General features: G+C 40.8%; 1 protein-coding gene and 1 non-coding gene across 3 annotated transcripts; both read left to right on the top strand.

The window, feature by feature from the left end:
• The first annotated feature begins 208 nt into the window (after positions 1-208).
• On the top strand, positions 209-9197 carry nop58 (NOP58 ribonucleoprotein homolog (yeast)). Of its 2 annotated transcripts, none has more exons than XM_040014895.1 (16): positions 209-321; positions 436-645; positions 1078-1154; positions 1279-1331; positions 1536-1660; positions 1741-1877; positions 3934-3998; positions 4255-4389; positions 4697-4842; positions 5000-5126; positions 5321-5484; positions 5582-5716; positions 7836-7897; positions 7985-8136; positions 8220-8344; positions 8775-9197. In XM_040014895.1, the coding sequence occupies exons 2-16, from the start codon at positions 601-603 to the stop codon at positions 8832-8834; spliced, it is 1608 nt and encodes a 535-aa protein (XP_039870829.1). In that variant the 5' UTR covers positions 209-321; positions 436-600; the 3' UTR covers positions 8835-9197. The 2 variants fall into 2 exon arrangements, with proteins under 2 accessions (XP_039870829.1, XP_039870828.1); XM_040014894.1 differs by having other exon boundaries at positions 217-321; positions 8217-8344.
• Positions 5162-5245, top strand: LOC120723529. Its single transcript, XR_005693770.1, has one exon. It is a non-coding gene; the product is annotated as a small nucleolar RNA SNORD11B (small nucleolar RNA).
• Positions 9198-10466: the final 1269 nt, after the last annotated feature.

Below are 10466 nucleotides of genomic sequence, written 5' to 3'. Positions count from 1 at the left end.
ATTTTAATATGTATAAAAAGTTTTGTGGTAAAAAAAATTATACTTGAGACTTAGACTGCAATTTTGATTTTACCAGTAGTTGGCTACAACTTCTCGCGAGGTTTAATGTAACAAATTCTCTTGGGTTGCCATTTTTGGTGAAAAGCCGCCTGGTAGATATTATAAATGCACTGCATTGTCTAAATAGCAACACATAAATTTTGTAAGCGTCATAAACTAAGTGGCCGCTCGCTCGATTTTATTAACCTGCATGCCGTGTGCGTAATTAAACGTATTTCAAAGTGTATTTTTTCCACAATAGAAGCAGAAACATATTCTAAGGTAAAGAAAACGTAAAAATACATTGACAATACGGTGCATTAGATACACCGCGATACACCCATCCGTAGAAACATTTTCTTCCGCTTATCTATAAATTGTCTTTTTAATGTTAAGCTCGGGGGATAGCGACCGATGTGAACGAACCTGGCAACCCAATAGTTTCCTGGTGCCCTGTCCACGCCGCGTGTGTTTCAGAGTGAGAGCAGCAGCGTGGTGATCGAGGTGGAAACGTGAAGGCTCCAGAGGTGTGCACAATAACTGCACTAAGGCGTTGCCAAAATGCTCGTGTTGTTTGAAACCGCAGCTGGATATGCAATATTCAAAGTGAGTATTCGACTATTGTTCGCAGTCTTTTTAAAATGGGCGACTTTAGCACAGGGGCTATTTGCGTTAGCCCGGATTAGCCATCCAGCTAGTTCACTGAGAGTCGGTAGGTGTCATAAACGTGTTATTTACGGTATGAAAAAAGCAATCTCTTCGTTGTACTTGTGGATATGGATTACATTTTTATTTAAAGGTGTTTTTTTTGCGCACGAGCTTGACTAAATCATAAGTGAACATCAAGCTTGTACTGTGAAGGGCCTGCAACCACGTGTGCACACTGAGGTGGTGCTGACTCCACATGCATTTTAGAATTGTAGGTTGTTCAAATGCGTCCATCAGCCATTACTTTTTTAAGTTACATTCTTAACGATGTAAGCCATCTCACTGCTTTACATATTTCTTTTAACTAATGTCTGTGTATTGTGTTTTAAGGTTCTCAATGAATCCAAACTGCAGCAGGTCGACAGCCTGTATAAGGAGTTTGAAACTCCCGAAAAAGCCAATAAAATGTAAGTGCTGATGTTACATTTTACCACCTGGCGGCACTCTTTATGCCTGAAATATAACCATGGACTTATTACTATAAATCGTAGATGAAATGTAACTTCCATATATTTCCTTTTGTCCTACCAGCGTTAAGCTGAAGCATTTTGAGAAGTTCCAGGACACAACAGAGGCCTTAGCAGGTAATGAGAAATTTGAGCCCTAATGTTCACCTGAGATTAGTCTGTGATGCAAAGCTGTGTCTGATTAAACATGAGGTATTGCTCAGTCGTCACTACCGCTGAGACCAATTCCTCCTCATACATATGAGAGTTGACACTTTTTGTGTTTTGTGCAAGCGCTTAGCACAGCTAAGCTTTATTTTAGTCTCTATTTCCACTTTTTAGCTGCGACTGCCCTTGTTGAGGGAAAACTTGGCAAGAGTCTGAAGAAGGTCTTGAAGAAAGTTGTTGCCAAGGAAGCTCATGAGCAGCTGGCTATTAGTGATGCAAAACTCGGTGGCGTTATCAAAGTAAGTCACTGATATTTCTGTCAGCCTAAAAGACAGCATTGTTATCGAACGTTGTGTTTCTAATGACTTCTGGTCTTCAGGAAAAACTGGACCTGAGCTGTGTCCACAGCCCTGCTGTGGCTGAACTGATGAGATGCATCAGGGGTCAGATGGAGAGCCTCATCACTGGACTTCCTCCCAGGGAGATGAGTGCTATGTCTTTAGGGTTGGCTCACAGGTTAGTGGTACATATATTAGGTTACCGTATTTTCACGACCATAAGGCGCACTGTGCTAAAAGGCGCAGTCTCAGTTATGTGTGCCCTTACTGTATTTAACACACACATAAGGCGCACTGGACCATAGGGCGCATACAAGTACCGTATGCGTATTTAAAAATAAAGCGGGAGCAAACCTGAATTCGGTACCTTACTCACATTTCTATTGCCGGTAATCGTCATCATCAACAACACACAAGCATACAAGTGTGCATATTTAAAAATAAAGCAGGAGCAAAACTGAGTTTGGTACTCACATTTTTATTACCAATAATCGTCATCATCAACAACACACAAGCATACAAGTGTGCGTATTTAAAAATAAAGCAGGAGCAAAACAAAGTTTGATGATAAAAATGTGAGTACCAATCAAACCCATTGAAGTCCTCATCCTCTGTGTCTGAATTGAACAGCTGCGCTAAATCTCCATCAAACATGCCAGGTTCACTGTCTTCACCGTCAGAGTCACTTTCCGTGCCGTGCGGCTCCTCGGAAACGATGCCGGCTTTTGCGAAAGCTCGAACAACAGTGCCAGCAGACATGTTAGCCCAAGCATCTACAATCCATTGGCAAATTGTGGCGTAACTCGCCCGGCGCTGCCTTCCACTCTTAGTGAAACTGTGGTCTCCACCGGTCATCCATCGCTCCCAGGCCGCTCGCAGCCTTACTTTGAACGGGCGGTTCACACCGATGTCCAGCGGTTGGAGTTCCTTTGTCAGGCCTCCCGGAATGACAGCAAGCTCACAGTTCATTTGCTTCACAAGTTTTTTCACATCGGCTGTGAGATGGGCACGCATAGAGTCACAGATCAACAGCGATGGTGATGCGTGGAAAAAACCACCTGGTCTCCTTACATACACCTCCCTCAGCCAGTCTTTCATAATTTCCTCATCCATCCAGCCCTTTTCATTTGCCTTAATGATGATTTCTGCTGGAAACTTCTCTTTAGGCAAAGTCTTTCGCTTAAAAATCACCATAGGCGGCAGTTTCTGTCCATTAGCATGGCAGCCAAGCACAACAGTAAAAGAAGACTTTTCATACCCTGTTGTGCGTATCGCTACCGTGCTGGTCCCCTTCTTCTCCACAGTGTGACTCACCGGGATGTCAAAAGTGAGCGGGACCTTGTCCATGTTTGTGATGTGGCTGGGCTGGATGTTTTTGTCGCCGATGTGTTTGCTGCAGTAGGAGCGGAAGATGGCCAGCTTTTCCTTATAATCCGCTGGAAGTTGCTGCGCTACCGTAGTCCTGGTCCGGATGGAAAAATGGCACAGTTTCATAAAACGAAAGCACCAAGACGGACCTCCTTGGAAATGTTCAATGTTCATCTCTTCAGCTAGTGAAACTGCTTTTAGCCGAATGGTGACCGTCGAAACGCTTCTCCCGCTCGCTCTTTGCTCGATGATCCACCGCTCGAGTCTTTCCTCCAACTCGAGCCACCTCGCCTTATGTCCGCGGAAACTCAGCTGCGTTTTCTTGACCTGCCGGAGCTTGTTTTCCAGCTTCCTCCATTTGCGAACCATCGATTCGTTAATCTTAAATTCTCTCGCCGCTGCTCGATTTCCATGTTCCTCCGCGTAGCTGATGGCCTTCAGTTTAAACTGTGCTTCGTAAGCGTGTCTCTTTGCCATTTTCAGGGTTGTTAAAACAACGATGTCCTGCATAATGCACATACCTGTTCTTTTATACAGGTATGTGCGATTGTCCCGGTATATACGATCAACGCCCACACTTCACCCTTTAACGTTCTCATGGTGTTCTCTACTACGTCCTCCTTACAACACATAGGGCGCGCCGCACTTTTTGAAGAAAATCTAAGACTTTTAAGTGCGCCTTATGGTCGTGAAAATACGGTATATGAATCCAACTGCTGCCTATGATTACATTTGCTGTCTGAAATATTTGTGTAGATTTTTCTCAGCATTCGTCACTACCACTGAGGCAGCAATCCTCTGGCTTATTGAAAATCCCTTCATTAATCTAGAAATTTGAATTAACTCGTGTTCTCATCTGGTTGCAGTTTATCTCGCTACAAGCTGAAGTTCAGTCCTGACAAGGTGGACACAATGATTGTGCAGGCTATTTGTAAGTGTTGTATTACACAGTTATGTCTGTTGTTGTGCCTGTAACATGTCAGACAGTAGTGCAAGAGAACAATCAGCAGTTTAAATTATTTTCAGAATGTCCAAAAACCTTCAGTTTGTTATCATTGCAAACAAAGAAAACATTTAGATTTTTGTTTTTGGGATAATAAAAATGTCAATTATTGATATTTTTGCTCTAAAAATGATCATTTGAGCAGTTAACATCAGCTGTACTGTGTTTTCGTCCTTGCTTCTAGCTCTTCTGGATGACCTCGACAAAGAACTTAATAATTACATAATGCGTTGCAGAGAGTGGTATGGCTGGCATTTCCCTGAGCTGGGAAAAGTGATCACAGACAACTTAGCCTACTGCAAGAGTGTCCGCAAGATAGGTAAGGACCATCCTGCTTTTGCACAACACAGTCAGAGAAGCATATCTAGATATCCTAAATATTGTGAGTAAAGCCAGCAAAAACACAGCATCCTACAATTTCCACATTCAAATTCATTAGCACCTTTTAATTTTATTCAGAGCCTCTTTCAGTCTTTTAAAATTTATGGTTTCCTGTCAGGCTGAGTAAACCAGAGTGCTCTGAGCTTGTTTAAAGTCAGCGTATTGTTGCTCTAAGACTTGCGTGCATTGGTTTAACTTCCATGTGGTGACATTCCCGAGTAACTGCCATATGTTTGTGTCTGCAGGTGATCGCACAAACGTCGCCGGCTCTGATCTATCAGATCTCCTCCCAGAGGAGATCGAGGCCGAGGTTAAACTGGCTGCTGAAATCTCCATGGGAACAGAAGTGTCAGAGGAGGACATTGGCAACATCAGGCACCTATGTGATCAGGTGTGTGTGCTCACTGTTTGCTACAGTGACTGTGATGGCAATGACTGTTGTCTGTTGCAAACACAGGGTTTTCTGTGCGTCTTTGCCTTTTGTGACTGGTACCCTGCATTCATGAATTTGTTTTTGAATGTTTTCTTTATTTTTTTTTCTCCCATAGGTGGTAGAGATTTCAGAATACCGGGCTCAGCTCTACGACTACCTGAAGAACAGAATGATGGCAATCGCTCCCAACCTAACTGTAATGGTGGGGGAGCTGGTTGGCGCCCGTCTCATCTCACATGCAGGTGAATTGGGGGGGGTAATGTCATTTGTGAAAACTGGCCTAGCAGTGATGATGATGACACTAAGTCACTTTCCTGAACATGACTGATGGTTTTAAGTCACTACCTCATCTGAGCTGGCAGTGAAAGCACTAGTAGTCAGGTCCTTGAAGAGCGCCATAGCTACAGTTCTTTGTTTCATCCATTGTGCGATCCAGGTTCCCTTCTGAATCTGGCAAAGCATCCAGCCTCCACAGTCCAGATCCTTGGAGCAGAGAAGGCTCTTTTTAGAGCCCTGAAGACGCGCAAAGACACACCCAAGTATGGTCTCATATACCATGCTTCTCTAGTGGGCCAGACAACTGCTAAGAACAAGGGCAAGGTATGTTCTTAGAGTGTGATATGTGACTGAATAATGGTTGGTGGCCACAATGTGAAGCTGTCAACTCAGGCTTTGGTTTTCTGTAATGCCAATGCAGATTTCCAGGATGCTGGCAGCTAAAGCAGCCCTGGCTATTCGCTATGATGCTCTCGGAGAAGACACAAATGCAGAAATGGGTGCAGAGAACCGTGCAAAGCTGGAGGCCAGACTACGTCAGTTGGAAGATAAGGGGGTAAGTACAGCTACAACCCCTATTCCAGAAAAGTTGGGATGCTATTTAACATCCTTGGCCCTGGTGTCCACATATGTGGACATCACATTTTGGGTTGTCTGACCAAAATACTAAATTTTGCTCTACAAGGGCCTGATATCCACTTACGAGGACAGTATACTGCCACTGTTCTATCGAAATTTAAAACAAATGTCCTCATAGGGCTGGGCAATATGGCCTAAAATCCATATCATGGTATAATTTGAAGCATGTGCTTCAAATATGACATGTATATCGCTATATTCTGTATAACGTATTTTACACACTATAAGGCACGCTTAGAATCCTTTAATTTTCTCAAAAATTGACAGTGTGCCTTATGTATGAATTCTGGTTGTGCTTACTGACCTCTAACCGATTTTATGTGGTAAATGGTGTGCAGAAATCTGTCAAAAAAAAAAAAATTAATACGACTTTGGTAAGCTATGAAGGCGTACAGCTTGATGGATTGCCGGAGCCTTACGGCTGCCGTAGTCAGGAGCCTCGTGGAGTAATCTGGGTCCAAAAACTCCTCCTTCAGGTCCCAAAGTCAGTCAAACACTACGGCATCACTGAGAGTTAAAAACTGTCTAAATTCTTTAATTTTTAATAAAATAATCAGCGTTGCGGCTTTACCATGTTTAACAATTAAGTTTAACATCCAGGCATCCATGAAAACAGAATTTATTAAATTCAGCGGCGTTAGAAGTTAGCAGGAAGTTTGCTCACTAGTTTCCACCTAAACATGATATGCCATGTTCTGACTGAGAGATTAATCATTAATATATTGCTACAACATGGGAATAGAGCAGCTGCGAGAAAATTCAGCATTAATGAATCAATGGTACGGAAGTGGAGGAAGTGCAGTTTTTGGCTTTTCCCATATCCCAAAAGTGCTTTGTCTCTTTGCTGTTACTGTCGCCCGGCATAATTTGCAGATGATATTGTTCGCAGCCGCTGCAATGTTTTCGACCAAAACAGGCACCGCTTGATGAGACCGTCACCATGCGCTATCGCAGTATAGTCAAAATGTCTACCGTTGGTCAAATTTATATCGTTTCTACTGTATACTGTTTATACCGCCCACAGCTATGTCCTCATATGTGGAACAAAAAATGGGTAAAAATAAAAATCTGGTAATTCTTTGTTTTTACATTCATTAGGTCCCAATATGTCCAAATATCAAAGAGAAATTAAAAATGCATGTCATGGAAGAGTTCAGGTCTTAGGAGGTTAAAATCCAAAACTTACCATTTTTTAAGCAGCAAAAAGGTAGTGTTGAATGATGGGACAAAGCTGTTTAATAATTAACACAGCATAGCACCCCATTTTTTTTTTATAGCAGTCCTTAAATGTCTGGGAACTGGGACGATGAATGTCATCCTTTTCTTGTCTTCGTTGCAATGTGTCAATGGATTCCAGTGGTCAAAGGTCTGGGCCAGACCAGTACCCAACCTGTTCTACTGTGAAACCATGTAATAGATGCCTTATGCCGTTTAGTTTTGTCTGGTTTAAATATGCAAGGGTTCTACTCTGGATGGTAATCCTGTGTTGCTCTAAATCCAGTGTATACCTTTCAGTGTTGATGGTGCCTCTCCAGATGTTGCATAACAATCAATGCATCCCTGTACTATCAGAGACGCAGGCTTTTGAACTGAGTGCTGATAAGAAGCCACATGGCCTCTCGCCCCTATAGTTCACAGGACTGGATATCCCCATTTTCTAGAAAGAATTGCAAATTTGATTTGTCTGATCACTGAAGAGTTTCTCGTTTTGCTTTAGTCTGAACATTAGCCCTAAGAACACAACAGCAGTTCTGGCTCATGTTCACAAATGTGGCTGTACCTCAGGAGGTGGAGCAGGTCATCTACTAATCAGACAGTTTGCCATACTGGCTACTCCAGTATCCCCAGTCCTTGAGCAAGATGCTAAATGCAAAAAGTATCTTGCTCCAATATAGCACTTTTGAGTGTCCAGGTAGAAAAGTACTGTATGTAATGGATTTTTGTATTTCTTCTGAATCTGTTATCCTGGTAAAATCCCTGTTTTTGTTATTTTTTTTCCCCCTCCTTTAGTCATTGAATCTACATTTTCTTTTCAGATCCGAAGAATCAGTGGAACAGGCAAAGCAATGGCAAAGGTAGAGAAATACCAGCACAAGAGGTGAGTAGTCACTTGCAGCATATTTTGCATATTTCCACATCTACACATGTAAGGTGGTTAATGCCTGCTACTACTTTTCCTTCACAGTGAAGTGAGAATTTATGATCCGTCAGGTGATTCTACGATTCCGTCCACATCGAAGAAGAGGAAGTTTGAAGAGGTAGAAGAAGAGGATGCCACAGAGCCCACGACACCAGCGGTCAAACCCAAAAAGGCAAAACGGGAGTTGGTAATAGAAGGTGAGTGAGTTTGGAATCAATCATCTGCCTCCTGTGCATTTGGATCTGTGATGCTGATAGTGTTCTGGCTCTGTGTTTAGAAGAAGAACAAGCAGAAACATCAGCGGCAGCAGAGGAGACCCCGAAGAAAAAGAAGAAAAAGAAGGATAAGAAAGCAGAGGAGGAAATGGAAGAACCAAAGGAAGAAGAGGTGGTAGCAGTTACTGAGGTAAGATGGAAGCTAAAGTTTTAAAATTATCCCTTTTTTTTTTTTTTTTTCTTCCTTCCCTTTAATGGTCTCTCAAAAAACAAAACAAAAAAACAACAACTCCTCCTCTTGATTCTTTTGCTTTGATGTAGTTACTTATCTAAGGTGGAAAGTTTTTTTTTTTTTTTTTTTTTTTTTTTTGTTTGTTTGGTTTTTGCTTTGTTTTATTATTTGCTTCGAGCCCTGTGTACAGGAGCTGCATGCAAAAAGATATTTTGTGAAAAGGGTTGGCGTAATAAGCAAATGCTTCAGCCAATACCTTTTGATTAGCCTTGTCTCATGCTTTCTTGCTTTGTGGTAGATCTTTGTTCTGTTTTCACTGAGATATTTGAATGCTAATCAATAAAAATCAAAATCAAATCAATCAAAATCTCTCTCTCTCTCTCTATAGACAACAGAGAAGAAGAAAAAAAAGAAAAAGAAGGTAAAGGAGGAGCAGGAAGAAGATTGAAAAGAGGAGAGTGTAAATAGATTTTTGTCTTTTATTTTTATTATTCAATTATATTTTCTGAGGACTACAGTATTGAGTGCCTGTCTGTGGACATCTGAAAAGAAGTTCAAAGTAAACATCAGAGTAATCATTAGATCTCATTCTTTTCTCTGGTCATAAAGAGACTGTACAATAAGTCTTTTTTTTTTTTTTTTTTTTTTTTTTTTTTCAAAGATGTTTAAGCTTAATTTACCAGAAGCCTGTGTAGACAAGCATTTGTTCTATTCATGAAGAGATCTAGTTTTGTCATGAGTTCAGTACAGATTTCCCAGTTCTCTTGTGATAAACAAAGCCTGGTGAAATAAAACCTTTTGCTCAAATGCTGTTTGTGTGTGTGTGTGTGTGTTTGTTTGTTTTTTTTAATGTACAAATAAGTGCATCCAGCAGGGGTGGGAAGTAATTAAGTACAAACACTTCACTTATTATACTAGCTAGTTTTAGCTGTCTGTAATAGTATGAGTATTTATTTTTCTGACTACTTTCAATCCCTATATTTTTCCACAACACTTTCTACTTATATTTTCAAAACAGATTTGTTACTTTAGGTTCAGTGGTATCATCTATAGTGTTATAAGTGAGGTTTTTCTAAGTAGCGTGTAATTTCAAATTCAACATTTTTATCAGCTAAACAAATGTCAGCAAACTGTGTGAACACAATGTGTCTGCTAGCTAAAGGTACAGCTGCTGGGTTTCCCTGGGAGAGAAAAGAGTAACTTCACTCAAAGATGGAAAAAGATATAGTATATGGGTTTTTTTTTTTTTTGTTTGTTTGTTTGTTTGTTTTTAAAGCCTCATGCCCAGTACGTTTGAACTTGAATCAAAGTGTTTGGAAAAGTGTCAAATTTTGGTCCTATAACATGTGAGGGTAGGATGCCCCACCTCATTCTGACATAGTCATAGGACTGCATGATGTGAGGAGTTTGCTCTAGTGATTATATTTAAAATAACTTTCACTCTAAATAAAGAAAATAACATGAGTATAAAGATACAAGATTGTGTGGATGACCAAATGGTGCCATTTAAGGACAAGCAAATTCAAGCAGTACCTAATCAGTAAATTAAGAAAACAGAATTTGAAAATATTAGTCCTTGCTGTATGAATTCAAAAAATGAAGCTATAAGAGAGGGCAAGCCAACCGGTCGCTGCAGATGGTCGCCCTTCCCTGAGTCTGGATCTCCCGGAGGTTTCATCCTGTTACAAGGGAGTTTTTCATTCCTACTGTAGCCAAATCCTTGATTTTAGTGGGCCATTTAGTTGTCAGAGTTTTCTCTGTATTGTTGTAGGTTCATACATTAGAATATAAACCACCTTCAGGCAATTTCTGTTGTGATTTGGCGGAATACAAGTAAAACTATTGACTCAAATAAGGCAAGATGCATGTGTATAAAGTGTAATGTGCACCTTTGTTTTACAGCACAGAAGAACTGTTAAGAAAAGTTTCACACACTGTCACGGAATGACAGCAAAATCTCACAACGTGAGAATTAATATTCGAACCTAAGGCTGTATCAAGCCATACTTAGTTATTTGTTTAAAAATTGGTTGACATTTTTTGAATACTTAGAAAGCAAAATAATTTTTTTTAACAGTTG

This window comes from Simochromis diagramma, unplaced genomic scaffold (genome assembly GCF_900408965.1).
Source record: "Simochromis diagramma unplaced genomic scaffold, fSimDia1.1 OVJJ01000680.1, whole genome shotgun sequence".
Lineage (NCBI taxonomy): Eukaryota > Metazoa > Chordata > Actinopteri > Cichliformes > Cichlidae > Simochromis > Simochromis diagramma.
Note: the sequence above shows the minus strand (reverse complement) of the source record. Positions and strands in the feature narration are given on the sequence as shown.